Below are 21,359 nucleotides of genomic sequence, written 5' to 3' on the forward strand. Positions count from 1 at the left end.
GTAAATCACATCGTGGCCCCCATTCCAGTGCTCAATGGCAGCAGTGTACTGCCACATGAGAAGAATAATGAAAGTAATCAGCAGCAAGGAAACCAAATTCAAAGGCCCACCACCCCCCACCAGTAGGGGAGGTGAATTACCGGGCAAGAAGCGTGAGTGTGAACATGTTTCAGACAGGCTTTGAACTAACACAACTTGCTAGCCTCAAGTAATACAACTGTCATTAACCCTCCATGTCAAACAGTGTGTGAATTATCAGCAGTAATTCATCCTGGGGACTCAGCAGCATATAGAGTGGGACCTGCCACGCAATGAGTTCCTTAGATAACGGAGGCAGGGATACACTAACGGGGACTGCAATTTTAAATGTAATCTTCACTTCACAGGGGCAATTCAGAAACTACTGATGTAACCTGGGGAGACGGGATGTACACGAGTCTATCATGAGGCAACTGAATGAGCAGGTTACTTAATAAATTTGCCACATGAGCAAGCTGCAGTATTTTCACATTCATACTCAATTTGGTTCCTTGAAGATCAGAGATTCAAACTCACCTCCATCTCACTAAAGCAGGTACTGGGCTTCAGATAACTCACAATAATCAACAGGTATGCAAGACTTCTGAGACGGTGCAAGAGCATTAACACGGTGTTCACATCAGTGGGAACAATGGGGTCTATTGACCTGGGATTTCAAAACAAGTCAGAACACACGTGAAAGTTGTTTTTTGTGCAAAAATAATTTAATAACTGTCCTTTTTTACATAAACACAAAATACACAGTCTCATGACTCAAGCACTTTACAGTTTAAGATACTTCTCAATTTTACATAGTAAAAAAAAAAAATTCAGTGTGATGAAGTAAGAAGGGTTGTCAGATGGTGTGTCTTTAGCAATTCAGTCCAGACCTTGTCAGACCTGGGTGCACTCCTTGTCTGTATCCGCATTTTCCATTCTGCACGAAGGCCGGCGCTGATTTCACCCCTTCACCCTTTGATTTAACTATGGGTAAGGTGAAACTTAACTAAGACCACTTTAGGTTTACTCTTCGGTTTCCAGGTTCTCTCCGGATAAATGTACGAACCTTAGTGAACAAGCAGATTGCAGCCTTAATACTTGCCTATTTACTGTGACAAAGGAAGTAGTGCATGCCTATCAGCCCAAAAAATGCACTTCCAGTCCTGCATTTGGCTCTAGTCGGCCAGTTCAAAGCTTCGATGTTGACCACAGCCTCTACTGTTCTGCAAGTCCCAGCCTCTGTTTCAGCAACAGATACTGCAATGAAGGCATATAATGGAATCAAGTCAATCTGTCTTTTCATTTCTGTCCAGTGTTTCAGACATATAGGTCCACATGGGTGCAACAAAATGAAGGATGTGTCAAATAAAAGCAATGTCAGGAAGACTTGTTCTCTTCTGATTTTCATGACTTTCAATCCATCATTTTCTTTGTTAGCAAAATGCCTTCGCTCACACATAACTGTATACTTTCACTTGTGTGGTAAATAGGAGTAAATGAATTGTCTAAAAGTGTTCCTATATGTAGAGCAGATGGAGAGCCATGCTGTAAATGCAATATATTTCAAAGCAGTCGGTTCATTCTTCTTGTATCTTGTGCCATCCCCATGCATTCAAAAACTAGATGAGTTCAAATACAGAAGCTATGAACCTATGCTCACATAATCAGGCATTAGAAGTTCCATCTCAGGAATGTTGTATATGGAAACATTCAGTAGCAAGATGAAATAATTATACACGTGGTCCACAGTTCCAGGTCTCAGTTCCAAGCCCAAAGCAGTAGTGTCTTGGCTGATCTCAGCTCACTCAACTCTATGGATTTTACAAATCCATTTAACCTGCTTTCCAGTTCTGGTTCTGCTAGAGAACTTGCAGAATGCCCTCTGGGGCCAGGATGGAGTAGTGCAAGTTAAACTCAAGGGCACTACAGCAGCGCCCCACCTGGGAATTGAACTGGCAACCTGTAGATTGCGAGACCTGCTCATTACCACTATGTCCTATCCCTGGTCTTTCAGCTCCGACCTTGCTAGCTGGTGGGGAGTCTTACCTTCTTCCGGCTAGCAATGGCTTGTTGCAGCCACAGCAGTTCCATGGCCAGGTTTTTCCGGTGCAGTCTCAGGTCCTCCTGGTTCCTGGGGAGTTCCTGAACCAGGGAGCGATTCCGGGGTCCTGAGGCAGGGATACACAGCAGACCACAAGGAACATATTACATGTCATTTTTTTTTGGGGGGGGGGGGGGGGCGTTTGAACTGGAGAGCAGGCTTGAGATCTGAAGGTTTGAGTCTCATAATTCTATTTTTAGCTTTAGCCATGACCAAGGTGTTATTCCTCATTTTCATCCCCAAAAAAGATGTAGTCTGAATGTGTTTCAAATTAGACATATTCCAATATTCAGTGCCCATATTCATGTCAGCTTATCTTTTATGGTTCACTTTTATATCCAACCAATATATTGTATTCTCTTTATATATTAAGATACCATATTAAGATACGCATATTTTTTTATTATTTCTTACATACGTGGGACAACTTACAATGCATTCAACCTTTCCATAACCAACTGATACAACTACTTTTACTGTAGACAGTAGAGGAAGTACTTAAAATATCGAGTACTTTTTAAAAGGGTACGGCATTAGTATCTTACCAGGGATTCAGATCCATTCAAATCAAGCGGGACTTGAAATCTGAAGTCCCAGCACAAAAGGTCAAACTATACCAACTGCTACAGTTTAAGCAAAAGTTTTCAAAAAGAGTACCTTTCTGGAGAAAGCTGCCGCCCCCTTCGATGGTCATGCTGTCCCAGACGGACGTTTCATCGGTCAGGCTCAGCGATGCCCCTCCTTCCAATGGTTCATCTTTGCTGTGTGCCTCAGGGCTAGGTCCAGGACCACTGGTTTGCAGTGCTGTTTCGTTATGGCCCTCTGCTGGCCTGGAGGACGCATCGTCCTCTACAGTGGCGATGTGGTGGGAACAGACAGGCTGGCTGTTGTCCTTCTCTGGCACCTGACTCTCAGCGGACGCTTCCTCCCTTGGTTCTTCTGTCTGTTTATTTGAACTGGCTGCACTGCATGGCTTTCCTGACTCCCCTGTGGTAGTGCTAGCAGCTTTTTGTCGTAAAATGGCCTGCAAGCATATCAAGCATTTACAATTGGTCTGGTGATTAACAGAAACTTGTGGAATTTTCTTTCTTCTTGGAATAGTTTTTACAACAATTAACAGCTGCTACTTAGCATTACTTGTAAAAGTCGCCATTTAATACGATGGAGTGGGTCTGAGTCATTTTGGGTGTCAGTTCTCTTAAAACCCTACATTTTTTTTCAGTGTATTGAAATGTATTATTTTGTATTCACTTATCTATGTGTGAAAGTTGTTATTTATTTTAATTGTCACATAAAACTGTGATGACTGCTTTAGGAAAATGTGACAGATTACAAATAGGATACTTACATTTTCAATGAAATAAGGTTTTGGTATTATGGACCCCCTCCATTCCAGATGACTAAGTTCCCCCTCGATCTCTCGCACTATCTCTTCATATTCAGCACTCAGGCCACTGAACACTTTCCTAATCAAGAATCCGCGTGCTTTTGCCTGTAACAGTGAAAACATAAAATATGTACACATAAAACATTACAGAGATACAGCATTTGTGATTTCTATTTAAATGATCAACATCACAGAAAAAAAACCCAGCACACAAAAATATGTTGTAAAAGTTATAGATTTATGTTGTCTCACTGTTTTCTTAGCTTGTCAGTGACTTGCTTAATTTATCATTTTTTTCTGACTTATGTAATGGATTCTTCTGCAGTTTCAAGCTTTGCTAGTTATTTGTATTTGGTGGTGATGTTGGGAAGATGTTTCAAGACTGTAAACTGAAACAAGAAAAAAGCAGTAAAGGACAGAGCTAGTTAGCTAGAGATGCAGGATTCATCCAGCCAGCTAGCTAACCTGCAGGAATCTCTCAGGAATGCAGTATTTCCTCCTGTTAAACCAAAGGATAAAATGAAAGATAATTTTAAAAAAATAGCAAATGTTCTTATTTCTGATACATGTTTCATGATTTCTCTGATGTTTCATCCTCACCCAAAAAGGCAAATAATGTATACTCCCTTTAAAATAAAATGTCATGTTTTCTTTAGTGGATATTTTGACTGACTGTGTCAGTACTTTGGCTTTCAATACAGATGACACTTTTCATGGCCCAGAACCCTTGCCTAAATGGGCACATTGTGGTTTTACTGTGATCATTGAAGTGCTGGTCCTATGTGGGTTGGCCTGACTGGGGCCATGCACTCCTATCCTCGCTGTTTTGCCTGAATAGGTCCAATGGTCAGGTCTCGCCCAACGTGGGTTAACTCAAACTCCCTATAGAATGCCCACACGAGCATGTCTGCAGGGACGCAGTCAGCTAGTTGTGCATCTATATCATTTGACAGACATTCATATCCATCGCATCAAAACAACAAGTAATCAAGTGCAGCTGTTGGAATCTACAACCAAGGAGGAAAACACAAAATCCGAACAACGCTATCTATGCGCAGTATAGCTAATACATCTGGCTACACATTGTTAATATAATAATATACTTCTGTTGACGTTAGCTACAATATTAGCGAATTCGATAGCCAGGAAGCACTGGCAGAACATGTAGTCTAGTTATCAAGCAGTGGCTCGCAGTTGATTTCACTTGCTATTTAACTGACTCTTAATCGGCTAATGACCCTCTTTCTGACTGGTCATCAACATCCCTAACAGAAACTGCGACCTGTGCATGTACACAATATCATGCTAGACAAGTTAGCCAACAAGTTTGATAAACCTAATTTAGGCGATATTATCCGAACAAGATGGCCAGCTAGTCAGCACAGAAATACAGGTTTGCTAAACTAAATCCATTTTAAACATAGCTTGTGATCAGTTTACCTGAAACAGAGTGATTCTTCTTTCCAAATCTTCCCTCTCCATTTCAAACCGTTCACACAGGAAGCTTCCTGTTTCAGTAACTTCCTTAGAAACCCCCCCAAACTTCCGCTTGAGACACCGGTCGTATGAAGCCCTCCTGCTCAAACTGTGCAGATTTCATAATCACGTGACAGGGTCTTCGTCTTCACTGTGCCGAACGGTGAGTCGATCCACAAATTACAGCGATCAGTGACTACGCGCGGGATCTGCATCATGACGAGATTCGTTAACGAGGACATCGGGCAGTTTGAAGCTGGGCGACAGTTTCATGGTCTACTACGCCATTAAATGTATTCGTCATGTTAGCACAGTTTAATTTGTATAGTTTCAAATGGATCTGGGCAATGGTTAAATGGAGGGATAAAGACAGCAAAAAACAGTTTATTGAAGAAATGTAATATATATTTGATTTTATAAGAAAATAATAAAATAAATTATTATAATCTCAACATTGTGTGAGACCTGTGCCTCCACAATGCATGTAACATTAATTTGACTGTGGAATGATCATATTGTTATTACATCTCTCTAACATGTTTTATTTCTGCATTTATTTTTCCTTTATAGTTACTTGTATTCTGGTCCAATGGTGTTGAGCAAAATTGCCCCCACAAAGTTCAAGAGGGGTCCTTTTGGTTATTTTATTTAATTTTTTTTTGCCATGTTGATTGGCCCATAGCATGTTACACGGTTATGATCATTTCAAGTCAGCGCACGCACCACAACCGACTTGCTGCTTCAATGTGGCTCCTAAAATAGATTGTCTCTGGCTGCATCAGTGCATTGCGTCCCCACGCATTGCGTCCCTTGTGTGTTCAACCCGCATGCCACTGTTCAGATAAAAGGGTTACATTTAAAAGGCAACAATGTGTTGACAGATTTTTCCATAGCCACCCAACAAATGAACACAGCAGGGTTTTTGCTTTCTCTGATACAGCACCTGAACACATTATTAGGCCTCAGTTTATAAATCATTCAAAATCTATTTCACCGAGGACCTCATAAAAAAAGTTGACTATACAGCACTATACAGCTTTAGACTTAAAGTATGACCACTTGTTAATACCAAGTCAACATCACTGGAACTCCATAAGCTCAGCTATTAGTGAGAAGGTCTATTTGACTGGAATTGGAAGAATGATGGTCTCTAGCGATATTTAGCAGATGGGATTTTCCGGAAAACTGTTAATGATTTACATCTAGACAGAGAGGAATATGTGCATAATGTAGAACCAGCTGGCGACCTCCTGTAACTTCATGTGGGATTTTTACAGGTGTTAAACCATAAAAACATCAAAACTGTGTTTTCACAGAGTTTTTCAGATGGTAAAAATATCAGTGTAGTGCCTCTCTGACCCCATATTCTGTCTATGCCCCAGAGCACACATTGTTTATGGCTGATCTTACACGAAAGGAAATAAAAAATTAACATTAACATAGCATGAAACAACTGTTTTATATCTCTAGATAGCTGGAGAAATACTGCCAAAGGAAGAACAGAATGGTTATGAGGTTACAATACAGTCACTGTGATTTAGCATAAACATCAATTACAATTATTAAGTGTGTGTGTGCGCACACATTGATGAGTTCTAGGGTAAAAATAGGTCAGATACTGCAACGTACAGAGGTCAGTTTCTTTTATTGTATGAGAATAAATACAAAACAGTTAAATGCAATACAGTTTGTAGTACCTAATAGCATAATCTGAAATATTCGTACAAAGGTTATAATTTCTTTTACAGAGATGCAGAGGAAGTCATAATAGGCAGAGGTCACTTTTTCTCAGGTTTAGGCATGCAGAAGGAAACTGGAGGTAGGTGTTGTGTCATGCTGCATCTCTAATGTACCAATGAAGGAAAAGTCGACTTTTAAGGGCGTTCACTGGTTTAGCCTCGTTTTAAACATGATAATTTCGCATATAAAAGACCACACTGCTTGGTGACTTCTCCTTTTTGATAATGTAACATACTATTGGTGCATCTACCTGGCAAGCACTCCAGCCAAACAATACTGCCAAAGGGCAGGGAATATCTGGGCCAGCTAAATGAGTGGGTCACATGTATTTCATTGATGAAAGGTAGCTGCCTCAGGTGATAATTATAACTTCCACCATCTCTGGCTATATTCCTATCAAGCTTTCTAGCTGCGTTACTTAATTAAATGTAACAATAGGATTTCTCTATTTTAGTTTACTGCTAATACAAAGTCTGTGTAAATACAAAGATGGACAAGAGGTGAAATTATATAAAATATGCCCTTTACTTTTGTGTTCCTGTTGTTTTTAAATAAACAAATGTCATGGCCTCCATTGTTATTTGTCTGCTCCGTATCTACCCTTGCTGGGGAAAAAACATAAGCACTATAAGCCTTCAGTACAGCAACACTGTATGATATTTATCACAGCATGTTAGCTTGGTTGTGCATATGCATAAGCTCTGTGCTGGCAAAAAAGCTCTCCTCACAGGGGCAGGGCCGTCTGTTGCCCTTTCTGATGCCTGCCCATAAATAGCCAAGGCAGATCAATATTTAATGCACTACAGACAGGGAGTAAGCAACCACATCTAATGAGCCAGCCAATGTCAATTTTTTTCTAGTCCTGTGGGTTGTTTTTTCCTCACAAATCACCAATACACGTTCAATCAATTTATGTTTATTTTTGGAAAGACGTATTTCTAAGACACACCTAATTTAAGGAATTAACCATAAATTTAATAAAAAGACAACATAAACAGACAGCTGTGGTCAACATTGGTCACCAGTGATTATTCAAATGTTCTAGCGCAAAGCAAATAAACACCTCTTAATCCACATGAGCCCCTTGGAACTCTTATTCTCTTTATGAAATCTTCTACCCCTGTTTCCAAAGAGCACCAGTGGTTATCAATCTTCACACCCTTAAAATGCACTAAGTACTTTTTCATTTTAACTGAATTTCACATATTCAGTGCACATTAAAAACAGTATCACTGCCACCATAACAGCTCACCACAGCTCTCAAGCTTAAATAGTGCCTGGAAGAGAGAAGCCATCACTTCATCTGCACCTGCTTTCTGCAGTAACTGGAAGAATATACTCTAAGAGAGCTGCCGGCCATTCCTCACCTTCAGCTTCATCCACCCCACTGCACACCCTACAAGTCCCACAAACCAGGACCCAGATACTAACAGGATATTCATCTGAACCAAAATACATATCAGAGACCACAGAACGTAGGGGTGCGTACACCAACAGGATCTCCCTCTGAACTGAGATGCATCACAGAGGTCACATGAACTGTGATATATATTTAAAAAAAATTAACAGGAACTCCCTCCTAAACATAAACTGCATTTTAAAGGGTTTAGGGGCAGTGAAGTTCTAGAGCACAGAAATAATGATCATGATTCATCCCCAAACCTGGCACTTTGGATCCGCTATGAAGTATGTTGAGAAAAAGCTGCCCAAACAACTACCCAAAGCAGTCCTGAGATGGTCTTGAGTTAGCTTATGGTGTGGCTTTAAAATGTGGTGGCAAGATTGAACAGTGCTAAGGTCTGACGTTATGATTAGCAAGATTATTGAAGAAAAAGGTCCAGCTATGAAATGTTGTTCCCAACTTGCATACTTCTGGTGACATATGAGAGAACAGGATGACAACGGGCTTAACTTTTCTACAGAAAACAGCATGTTACACTCACACAGAAACACACACGCACACACACACTCAGGGAAAAAACCTGCTTCATCCACCAGTCCTAGCATCTATTGACTGATGACTTCAAACACCTACTGTTGCTCTACTGCTGCAAACGATGGATACACATCAGAATTTCAATTAAAATTTTAATTAACTAAAACATACCATAAACAAATGTGTGAGTACTGGAAAACAAACACTGGTGTTCCAGACAGAAGCTGTGAGATTAATAGTTAAATTTCACCCTGTGTAGAATGAATTTGTGCTTTAAAAGAGCTTTTGATCAAGCTTTATACCATTTACTGTCTTACTAGCTTTATTAACTGCCCATGCAGTTGAATCATCATCATGGTAAACTTTACTTCATGTCTCTACAGAAGACGCATTTCCTCCATGGACCCTCTCCTTAAATAGGTTAGGTACTGGTCATCCAGGCTCTTTATGTCAGGGAGCTGATGTCTTGGGCAGGTCTTGGTTTTCAGCCAGGTGTAATTTCTGTCTGGAAACATCCATCAAGGATCAGACCGAGTGAGCCAGAGGCAAGAGCTAAACCTGGAGCTGTTGAGACCGGGAGAAAAATGATCTCAGCCAAGGTGATTGGTCCTTGAGTTAGACATGACAGCACTGAGATCCAATTATCAGACCCTTTATTAGGCTCTGTCAATGTGAACTACAGGAAAAGGATACATGGAACTGCTGAGTTCTTCCAGCTGTGAAGAAAGTGGACAAACCAGATGTTAGCTACAAAAATATATAATACTCCGCATCAATACTTAATCAGCCTTACCCAAAGTGACTATGCTATTTATAACAGACCCAAGTATTAGTAATTCACACACCAGACTCCAGTATTATTAATACACACAGTAAACTTGGACTTTGCATTCTGACATTTGCTAGATGCAATTAATATGCAACACCATACAAGGCACTATTTAATGTCTTCACCACAAACCCCTTCTGTTTTGAAGCCGCGTCCCTTTGCTGCTTCCACAGCAACGGGGTATCCGTGGCATTTTTGTCTCTATGGAGACAAGGCCTCTTTCACACCACCCTCTAACATTCCACAGCAGTGGCTGCTGGAAGCCAGGGTTAGTAACAGTAGTGAGAGGCCCTCGCAGTGATGCATGGCTATCACACTGATCTCAAGAGCTTATCAGGAGCAGTGTGGGACTGATCAGTGATTTATCTGGATTGTGTTACTAGAGGCGATTTGTACAGCTTAACTGTAAACTGCTGATCGGTAAAATACGCCTTTCTATGGTGGACTTGCACTCTGCTTGTTGTCCTGCACTTGTCTCTACTAATGCCCTGTAGATAAAGCTGGTCAGGGGCATATGCCAAAAAAATACTTAAAAGTAATAGGACTGAAACGAACAGCCACTCGGGAGGCAGGAACAGTGCTTTGATACATTCTTGATAACATCACATTACATAGTTGCCCAGCCAATGCACTTATCTGTGGCAAAACAGATTTTTTTGTATCTGCTGCTAAAAATACTTAGTAGCAGTTTCTGAGCTGTAAATGTAGAGATCAAGGGCTCCGAAGCCCAACCCCCTGGGAACCTGAACCCCCCAGGCCGCACTCCTGGCTGGCTGGGCGAGATGATGCTAATCTTACATTGCAGAGCAGGTGCTCCAGGCTGCGGTCAGAGGCAGACTTCCTCTGGTCCTCGGAGAGTTCCTCCACGTGGCTGTCCAGACTGAAGTGCAAACGTGCCAATTTCTCCTGCATCTCACGCACATGCTCCAACTGCTCAAAGGAGCACACCTTGCCTAGAGAGGAAAACACACACACACAGACACACTTATACACACACAACGTCATTTGGAGAAAGGAAAGAAGGAAGTCGCTAACACAGACTGTTGCAGTGGTGTGCACTGATGCGTTCTGTGCACATGTGCACGATGGAGGTGCTGGCCCAATCACCCGGCATCTAATCTCATCTAATCTCTAAAGTGAATTAACAGAGAGCACTTCAGTTTATTCAACCACACGCCATCCCTGAAAGGGGAAAAGAGGTGTCACAGTCCTGCAACACTTCTCATGTTGCTTATCAATAAACATGGAACACAGAAGAGGTTGGTGGCCAGATGGACCACACATCACGCAATGCTTGAGAAAATGAAAGGAAGTGAACATGACTAATCGCATTGTTCTGTGATCCACCCACTTATGGCACACTGAGATGCAGAACGGAACAGAACTGCAGCAACAGAACAGGCACTTCTTACAGCAGAGAGATTTGCTCATTGCTTGTTTGAGGATCTTTTGTTGGTCACATGATGTTTCACCTACTGCTTAATTTGTTATGGCTGACAAAAGGAGGCACTGCCAATTAAATGAAAAAAACATTTCTCTGTAAAGTAGACAAATTAAAAAAATGATACATTATCATAAACCGTGGCTCCTTTTTTGATTTAATGTTGGACAGCCAATAAGCCATCAATGAAAATGTGAGGGAGGAAGTTCAGTTAGTGGATGCTCTCTCCATCCCATGATGCACTTCTGCCATACCAAAGGCCTGCAGCTTGCCGGAGTGGAAGTCGTTGAGCAGGTTGAGGAGGCCGCCCTCCATCTCTCGCACGTCGGAGACGTCGGTGAGGAAGGAGTGTTGCAAAGGAGACGACTGAGCCACCTTACTAGGGCCAGCGGGCTGGGGAGCACGAGGCTTCTCCTTGTGAGGCCTGTGAGAGAGGGAGAACGGAGAGCGAGAAACAGAAGCAGAGAGAGAAAGAGACAGAAGGAGGGTGACAGAGAAAGAAATAAAGACAAAGAAAGTGATGCAGAAATAGAGACAGAGAGAGAAAGAGTGTGAGACAAAGACAGCGAAATAATAAATGAAGGAATGTGTCAGACTGGGTGAGAGTGAGTGACATCAGTGCAGGACAGTTTCTCATGCTACACGGTGACCTAACACTTAATGGGTTGAGTAAAACAGTGACATCATAATAGCACTGTCCAAGGTGACACATTCACCTTTGAAGCATAAGGCAGACATATTCACTGTCATAGCATTACTCCACTGTAACGCCTTATAAACACTATGTAATTTCAGCACTGATTCCGCTCAGATTGACCCACTGAGTTTATTTTGGCTCACTGCTCAGGGTATGTTTGCCCCGAGTAGGTTGCATAATGTTTCTGGTCTAACGAGCCTTGATCTTCGTGTCAGTGAGCACAAAAACAATTTCTAAGAGGCCAGAAATCTTCAGAGCAAACCAGAGTAGGGTGACTAACCACCCATGAAGAATGACCAGAACAACGTCATCGATTCCGTGGTGGCCCTCTGGGGACTGGTATGACACAAAACTATAATCTTTACTAAGAGAGCTGGCACACATACTGATAACATTTATTCTGTGTGGCAGGGAAAAATGTTCTCCTAACAAAAACAGGACGAAAAAAGAAAATAAACCCTACATCACAGTCAGTCATGCACAGGGTGGGAGGTATTCAGCTTTTTTTTGTCCAAATTGTTACATAAATTCTTCACATTATGATTTATTTACAGGCACTGATTTTCTACATCATGGACTCACTGAGTCAACTGAAAGGAGACATGCAGTTTCAGGTCATTAGGTGTGTCAGGCACCACTCGCTCATAATATGCAAGACCTGCATAATGAGTACGCCTGCACACTGTTATGCAGGTGAGTTGATGTGAATATACTGCAAGGGGAAGGTAGACTGTAACAGTGGGCTCTGCTGGGCACAATCACATTCCTAGATCAATCTCCTTGATGGTGACTGTTACAAACCTTGCGTTCCTCGGCGGCACAACAGCTACACTGAGAACGTCTCTGGCCTGCCCAGCCGCTCCTACTGACCTCTTGAACTTGCCCCTGGGTTTCGGGGAAGGTGGCTGGGGGAGGCTGAGGGAGAAGGTGGCGCTCTTGCTGGCAGGGAGGACGGAGAGCTTGCGAGGGTTGACGGGGGGAGGAGGGGGTTGGGGGAGGGACACCTTGGGGCTCCTCTTCTTGCGCTTGTCCTCCATGTGTCCAACTGTAGGTCTGTCCACACTGGATGGACGACAGGGTGGCAGAAAGGTGGGGGGGTGGAAGAAAGGATGACCCAGGTATTAAGATGCAGGAGCAATACAGACAAAAGCAATACAGAGTGAAAGTGCATGTGCGTCACAAGACCCCCCCACCCCGACTTCTGTAAAAAATAAACAAACACACTTACACATCCAAGGTACCACAAAGAGCTTTCAGGAGCTACTGTGGGAGCTAAAAGTTCTCCATTACACTGTCAGGATGAGTGTTCTTCTGGCAGTGACTGTCCACCTGATGCAAATAATGTTCTTCCACTTTCATCAAGCATATAAAATATCACTCCCCAGCACAGCTTTGTCTTCCTGTTGAGAGTGTGGCTTGTATTTCTAAGGTTTCTCATGTTTTTATCTTTTGTGTGTTTTTCTTATGCATATTTTAAATGCCGGTAAGATTTTGGTGTTTAAAATATAATTGGGCATCTACTCTACCTCGGGCTCCTCTTCCAATTTTCACATCGTTCTTAATTTACACCAAACGTGCGCATACAACCACAAGAGAGATATAATTTTAGGATGACTGTGTCCTAAACTGGGACAATCATGATGGTACTGAAAGTAAAATGTGTCAAGATTTGTAGATATTATTTCACAATTGAGTGTTGCTCGTAGATTACATATTTTGAAAACTACCACAGTGTTTTATAATTATGAAATAAAATCAAAGTGCAATATGTCTTCTTAATGGCAAATCACCACGCGGTCAACAGCCTCAAGAATAACCGGGTTCTTAGATGTGGGACATAATGGATGATTGAAATCTGGGTCAATCTCAAAAGTGTTAAACAGGAGAATATACGATACACGTTCAAAGGCGACATATTTTCATTAACGATACAAGTGGTGGCCCTTTACTTAATATATCTCATTCATAAGATTGTTGAATTTCACTCATGTACGTTTAAGCAAGTTAGGACCTCGTAATATTGCTGTATTTTACGAGCTGCTATGTAGCCAGTTACTTAGCTAAGTGCGAATAATTAAATTCCATGATGCTAAAATTTCACCTGAAAATCATGATACGGTAATTCCACCGAGGTGGATATAACGTCTCGCTTGTTATCTTGCCGGACAACAACCGTTTACAATATGAACAAAAAACCCGTAGATAAAACAGCAAAACTCTTCAGGATGCAAGAGCACAAATAGCGACGAAATGCAAAACGTATATTCCTCTCGGTTTTCTTACATGTTGCAAAATAAAGAAAACCTCAATGTGACACAAAGCAACACCAGTAAACAAAACCGCTTAGTCCTTACCGTGAAGACTGATGCACAAATCGTCAAAATAATAAAGCTGGCCACCGCTTCAATATTAGCCGATTTATTGCTGTCACTTTTACTTCCGAATGCGTCGTTTGATTTGTTTTACTTGATGAGATCAGATATGAGAATATCCGTAGCTTCCACTTATACCGAACAAACGCTTGTTTAATGGCCATAGATACAAATAAATCCCTCGACGCGGGGCGTCAGAAAGGCTTGCGAAGGGAAGGTCTTCTTTGCTTTTAAAGGGGCAGCCGCACTTTTATTCGGACACGGACGCGTGAGAGAACTCGCGCACTTCACGAAACACTGGCCAACACGGTGCCATAAAACTGGGAAGAAAAAAAGAGGAAAGAAAAACATCTCTATTCTTCTTCGTCTTTAAAATATGAAATTGATAATTTATGAAATAAAATCATGGTTACTTGTGTAAGGCACTACATAGCATCACATACCTTGGACGCCCAGTTCTGCAAAAAACCGATTATGTCACGTTTTTAGGAAAGTTTTAGAAAATGAATACATTTAGAACATGATATTTATAACAGAGACGGTTTCTAGTTTCAGACAGTGCCTGTTTCCAGTACTTGTTTTCATCTTAAAGAACAAATGAGGACTTCACGGAATACTTCGTGTAGATTGTAGCCAACAAAAAATATATTAGTTATATATGCGTTTTTAGACGTATACCGATGGAGAATTAAAATATTTGTATAAATATTTGAACCAAAAATATAATTTTTTGGTTCATTTGTACGTCTTGATTTAGTAATACAGACTTGTTTTAAAGTCATTACAACTAATTGGTTGTCCTTATTACAGGGTTTTGCACGATAAACCAAATACTAGGCTGACAGTACAGACACACAAACATTCACTACAATACAACAGATAAGTTTAGGTAAATAATTGTCATCATGACTATCATAACTGAAAACATATGCAGTCTTATCAATTTTTATACACAATTGTTGATATATTGTGAAAAAGGCTAAAACTCAGAAATACATATGTATCTAAGCACCAAATAATAAAAAAATAGAGAAGTGAATAATTGTCAAATGTTGTACAGTAAAAAGTTAACCTAAACATGTACCGAATATAAATATATACACTTTTACTTACAAATAGGTGAAGGGCTCCAAAGTACAATGAACAAAATTCTTGTAAATACATAAAGTCCGTTACAAAACTATGAAAATGATAAAAAAAAAAGACTGTTGCGTTTGTGGTGACAGATTTGAGCATACAACTTACAAGGTTCCTATATCAACTTCACAAACTACAATAAAGATACTCATATGACATTTAGTAGAGCAGATGGATCAAGCTGGAAAAAAACCTCCAAAATCTGTTTAGCTAAGCTCCCGAGACCGTGATTAGACAGTAGTTCCTTGAGTGTGTCATTGTGAGGATACAATCTCATTAAACATTTCTGCCGAGAGAAGCCCACATGATAATCATTCTATAAATGTTTAAACCATTTCGACTGAATGAGAGCAAAATACATGACGTCATATATTTAAAACCTATTCATGTGGGACTAGTTTTCTCCATCTCCTCAAGACATGTTGATTAATATCTCCAACTCTATTTCCTGGATTATTTTTTCAAATACGTGGCTATTCCTTTACTAAAGGGCCAGGCATTTGAACATGTGACGTTGATCATACCAGTCCAGCGACACCTTGACAAGATGGTATAGGCTGATTTATTTACATGCTTAGACATTTTGAGTAGAAGTTATCATTCAGATATGTGAACACTAATACACAAACGCACGCACGCACGCACGCACGCACACGCACACACACACACACACACACATACACAACTGTACTACTCAATTCAAAAGCCATTACACTATTTATTTGAAAAAAAATGTTCTATTTGGTTATTTGAAAAAAAAAATGTTCTATTTGGTGTGGGTCCTCATGGCAGTCACAAGCTTTAAGGTGCCCCACCCCATCCCCGTCCCAAATAAACAGGACAACAAACACAAACTACCTCTGCAGAGTAACATGTATGTGCATGCTCTTATAAAATTATATCATAGGTATTGTACCTAACAATAAGATATGCTTCACACTGAAAGCTGTTTCTCTGCTGTTGTTGAACCTGGAAGTTCGAATTTGCCATCTCATTATGGACATTCTTGAAGGGGCATGTTCTAAAACTACATCCATAGCTGACACAGCTGCACAGACAACACCAGAACCCCCTGTTACAAACCAGAACTTCACAGTCAAGGACGTGCGAAGGGTGAAAGAAACACAGTAGCCAAATACACAGTTACAGTGTATCACGTCAGCTGTTATGTTTTCAGTTCAAACAATGACTCTAGCAGGGCAGTCGGGGTTATCATAAAAGCTACGGGTTTGAATCTGGTTGATATTTCTCTATGGACCTTTAACCAGCAGAATTAAGATTGAGTTTCTCTGTAAAACATTTGGTTGTTAACTCAAGTCCTATGAAATGCAAGGTCACAAATACTGTGAATAATTAGCTTTACAGCATTTTGCTACACATCCAATCTCGGAGACTGTTATGGAGTGAACAAAGCAGTGAAAAGCACCCATGGATTGAGCATGCTCAAGAACTTCCACGACAGCAGGGGGCGACAGAAAACAACGCACACGACATTTTTTAGGGTTGCATTATTTTATTCAGCTTTTTTTCTTTTACAGTATTTGCAACCCAAACAAAACTTAATTTCATAATATATGTATTGGTTTTTGTACATGTTTGATGTTTTCGTGTTCATGTTTGTGTGTCATGCTTTGTTTGTGTTTACGTCATTTTGCTGTCCCTCATTCACGCCACCTGTCAAGTCAAGTGTGTCAGTCAATGTAACATGGGTATTAGCATGCCATCCAAAAGAGAAAACAAACAAAAAACTCAATAAATTACAAAAGACAGAAAACAAGAGGTTCAGAACAGAATCTTCAGACGAAATGTCCAGTTCAAAATATAGTAAATTTTTTTTTCCAACTGATATGACAAAAATATGTCACTGTAAACTCAAGAGGGAAAAGACCCTATGGGACAAAGTCCAGCTCCAAAACACTGACAGGTTATTTTGTTGAAAATGGAAAATCTTGGCAAATGAACACCTCCAAAATTTCATGACCCAGGACGGAAGACAAGCATGACCTTTTTTTTAACCAGCAAAGTAATACATGAAGCATCCTCTTCATTTCTCAGTACAAGTGCTTGCAGGTATACCAAGAAAATCAACAACACTGCTTTGTCCTGGCCAAGTTTGTTCATAAATAAAAACCTGTGTCATCAAGTTATCCCTGGGTTATTAATGTTACTAGAGATTACGGACCAAATACATTTCTGAAGGCAAAATTTCATCAAGTGGTCAAGTGGTTGCTCCAATGACCAATGAACAGAGTCAGTGTTTTTATCCCTGGCCAATAAGACAACTGATAATGCTTCTGTTGCTGCTCTGAAGGGTTTGTCATTTTTATTCTGTTCATTACTTTAAAAAGTAGTATTGAACCTTCACAGCGAAACACCCTCTGACATGTAACCGACATCATAACATCACAATGACCTCTGACATGGAATAAGTAATAATCATATAAAAAAAAAGCATTTGCAAAGTTGGTGCTGATCAACTGAAGGTCAAATATTGTTGTTTCCATGTCTTCGCTCTTCAAAGCCAAACGTGCTGGCTGCTGAAAATAGCAATCGGGATGATACGATGATTGGGGAAGTGTGTACTTTGACTGCCGGAAGTTTTAGTCTCGGTTTAAAGCAAAAACAAAAAAAAGAACCTCCATCAGGGGTCCTGCAAGCAGGCAGAGGAGTACAGCCAGGGCATACGGATCGCTTCTCCAGAGACGGCGAACAAAGTTTGTGTAAGATCAAGACAAACCCTCAGTGCAGATGATGCTGTGGCTTCCATCTAAAACGAGTTCTGAAGACCAGTCCCACACACAATAAATTAGGAACAATAACAAAAACAATGATATTCACCGTAAACGATTCAAGAATTCCTCTATTCTGATCCAATAAAAGAATTTAGTGCAAGAACAGTAAAGGATGCCACTTTTTTTTCTTTTCTTTTTTCTTCTTTTTTTTAATGTAGCAGGTAATGTAACTCATCTGACAAGGAGATTAAGCAGCAATATTTTCTGCACATCATGTGTGCACATTCAAGTAAGAAACAAAGTCACAAAGACCAAGAAGATAGATACATAGATGACCCTTCAACTCTAACGGTCGGATTGGCACTTTAGTGAATAGAGGAGTGCATTTTTTAAATTGGTTTGTTCCACACTGTTTTTTTTTCCCACCCACTATTGTAATTCCCTCCTTAACTTAGTATTTACAAGTTGGAAGTATCATTTTTTTCGCCTTGCCCTTTCTTGTCTAAATGTATGCTAGCTATGCAGCGTCCTTGTTCAACGGCACTGTCCCATTCTACCTCACTGTCAGGAAAAAAAAATGAAACAGAAACAAAACTATAAATAAAATTTCAGCTTCACAACACTCTCACCCTCCCCCCCACCCCACCCCCACCCCTACACCTACCCCTACCCCTACCCCTAACAATCCAAATTTTGCCATAATAAATGTAAAAAATAGAAAAGGAGGAAAACTACAAAAATCGCCAAATAATACTGGAATATTCATAGTTTATGAAAAACACATAGATGGGTACCTCGGTAAGAAGGCCTCTCTCACATTTTTTGCATAGTTAGCGCAGCGGACCGCAGAACTCCGGCTACTGAACCAGCGGAATAAGGGCCAGGTGTTCGTTTCAGAAGAGTGACCCAAGCTGGGGAGAAGTCAATCTTTCCACCAGAAAAACTTGGCGTGACATATCAAACTGTGGTGAAAAGCTAAAAGGTGACCAACACCAAATGCCTCTGACGGATGGCAGAAAATTCATTCACAGAATCACAGAAATCACAGAAACAGGTCTCCTCCATTTCAGACAGTCTTTGTAAGTGATCGCATTGGTGTTACATGTATGCGTTTTGCACACACAGAGGCGCACGTGCTGACACATCCACATGTGCACAGATACGCACACACCTTTGTTCTGAATTGTATGCCAGTTTAGAGAATTTTGTAAGGTCTGCTGCATCAACAAAGGGTGTGAATTGAAACTTTTCCAACTCTTCCATGGGAAGTGATAATACCACTGAGATCAATGTTGTGCTTTTGATATAAACCAATTAAACAAGCTAGTGAAATGACTGACCCAGCTCTACCACTAATGAAGAACACCTTTCCCAGTTCTGTGTTACTTTAGATCTACTAGTCAGGAGGGTGTTTGGATTTATTAAGGTACTACTTACTTTTGGCAGGTCACAGCGTCTGGAAAATTGATCATTAATCACAGTCATGTATATCTGTTAATGGGCTGCTATGACAATACCCTGAAGCTTTATGACTTGGTCTGCACCCCCCCTCCCCCAAATTGCCAGAGAAATGTTTACACAGCATTAGACATAGTTAAATTGATCTCTTGCAAAGAAATGTCAGTCTACCCCAGATTTCAAATGTGTAAGGAGGGTAAGCAGAGAACCACTGTTCAACAGGCTCAAGAACTGTGTTAGGTTAAAATAGGGGGGGCAGACACAAGCAGCCCCCTGGTGTTCATGGGGTGTAACTACGCATCAGCTAGTTCAGTAGTCGAAGAGAATAAAACTTATCAGCACTAATGTCACCAGCTCAGAGGTGAACCAAAGGGTACAGTACAATCTCTTCCTCACACAACTCCTGTCAGTCAATGTCCCACCAGCAGTGTCTGAGCTGTTAGTCCCACCCTGCCCCGCCCACCCAAACCCCGCCCACCCAAACCCACCCATTCGTCTGTATGGCGTAAAGTAGTAGAGGTAGAGAAAAACGCTTCCATAATACAGGAGTACAAATGCAGTACCCCCCCCACCCCCACCCCCCCATACACAAAACGCTTACATTAGAGCAAGTCACAGTTGCCATTTTGTTCAAGAGGTAATTATGGAAAAAAATAACAAAATCTTTTTGTTTTTCCTTTTTCGAAAAAGCAGAGAAAGACATCTTTTTTATGTTAAACTTTATATATCCCCTATATCAAAAGCTGTCCTATCCCCACCTCTGCCCCCCCCCCCCCCCCCCCTTCCCTCACTACCTCCCCATCAGAAAATAAAATCATCTCACCGATCCTGCTGGCAGGCAGAGGGTGCAGGAGGGCATCCGCTAATGTAAACCAAAATCAAGAGGAAGGAAACCTATAACAGGCTAAGTGCATGGAAAAAAAATTGCAAACAAGAAAACATACGATTAAAGTTTTGACACAGAATGCACAAAATCAGGGATGACAAAACAGAAAAAAAAATCTGCACACAGACATGCAGATACCTTAAGGAGGCTGGATTATGGAAGCTATTTTCCCCTGCTGTGTGTTGTGTAAAGACTATGACATAGGTGTGTGCAATGTCTGTGGCTGGTCTTGAATGCGTGTGTGCAAGTAGTGTGTGCAAATAATTTCATATAGAATTATATATATATATATAGTCTTTATATATATAATATCTGCGTCACATTAGTTTTTCACTTTTGTCATAAATGTAAGAACTCATCCCTTGCCAAAGCTTGGTTGACAAATGCTAGATAACGGAAGGCAAAAACAAAGAACAAAGATGAAGAATGAAAGTAATCAACTCTGTACAACATGCTTCTTTTCAGCAGGGGGCCTTCAGGCATGGAAATGTCCAACACCCAAATATTTCATTATTCCTGCACTAATCTGCCTAATTGGTCCAACCCTTAACGCACAGATCATGCACTGTGAACAGACAGGTCACCACTCCTAAATGCTTTGCATCTTGTCCAATGCACAATGCAGGTAGAATTTAACCCACATCAGAAGGACATTTCAGAAACAAATGGATTATTTTTGCATGGCTGGGAACCATGTATCAGCTTTGTAAATGTTGAACAGATCAACAAATACATCATTTTAATGTGCTACTGAGAGCAGGCACATTAATCAGAAGTAATGTTTGTGCTAAGCCAGGATCTGGTCTGCCTTCAAGATGCCAGTGTTCTAGATCACCATGGATCACTGCTCCGAGTGAAGAGTTCTGATGCCCTGCAAAACACTCTTCCACCATGTGTTAATAGAGCCAAAACAAATCACCTCCTTAGCTGGCTGACACTGATGAAGAGAATGCAGTGGGTGACGGAATCTCCATTCTCACTGACCTCAGCCATGCCTCTTCACTGTGACTCCACAACATCCCTGCTCTGCTCTGGCAGGACAAATACTCAACCAGTGCACAAACGTCTTCTCCTTCATTTCAGCAAAATGACAGAGTGAAACCAACACAAGTCTACAGGCTTTTTTTTCCCGCTGCTGCAGAGGAATCT

General features: G+C 40.9%; 2 protein-coding genes across 3 annotated transcripts; both read right to left on the reverse strand.

Annotated features, from left to right (window-relative positions):
- Positions 1–1,877: 1,877 nt before the first annotated feature.
- iqcc (IQ motif containing C) lies at positions 1,878–3,629 on the reverse strand. Its single transcript, XM_036542245.1, has 4 exons — positions 3,468–3,629; positions 2,777–3,143; positions 2,065–2,186; positions 1,878–1,958 (listed from the first exon to the last, which is right to left on the reverse strand). Exons 1-4 carry the CDS (start codon positions 3,627–3,629, stop codon positions 1,878–1,880), a joined length of 732 nt encoding a protein of 243 aa, XP_036398138.1.
- Positions 3,630–6,621: 2,992 nt separating this feature from the next.
- On the reverse strand, positions 6,622–14,078 carry ccdc28b (coiled-coil domain containing 28B). 2 transcript variants are annotated; one of them, XM_036543089.1, is made up of 6 exons: positions 13,980–14,078; positions 12,496–12,687; positions 11,183–11,352; positions 10,286–10,440; positions 9,352–9,374; positions 6,622–9,163 (listed from the first exon to the last, which is right to left on the reverse strand). In XM_036543089.1, exons 2-6 carry the CDS (start codon positions 12,660–12,662, stop codon positions 9,109–9,111), a joined length of 570 nt encoding a protein of 189 aa, XP_036398982.1. In that variant the 5' UTR covers positions 12,663–12,687; positions 13,980–14,078; the 3' UTR covers positions 6,622–9,108. The 2 variants fall into 2 exon arrangements, with proteins under 2 accessions (XP_036398982.1, XP_036398981.1); XM_036543088.1 differs by having other exon boundaries at positions 12,427–12,687.
- Between the last annotated feature and the right edge of the window lie 7,281 nt (positions 14,079–21,359).

The sequence above is a fragment of the Megalops cyprinoides genome, chromosome 12, assembly GCF_013368585.1.
Source record: "Megalops cyprinoides isolate fMegCyp1 chromosome 12, fMegCyp1.pri, whole genome shotgun sequence".
In the NCBI taxonomy this organism is placed as follows: Eukaryota; Metazoa; Chordata; class Actinopteri; order Elopiformes; family Megalopidae; genus Megalops; species Megalops cyprinoides.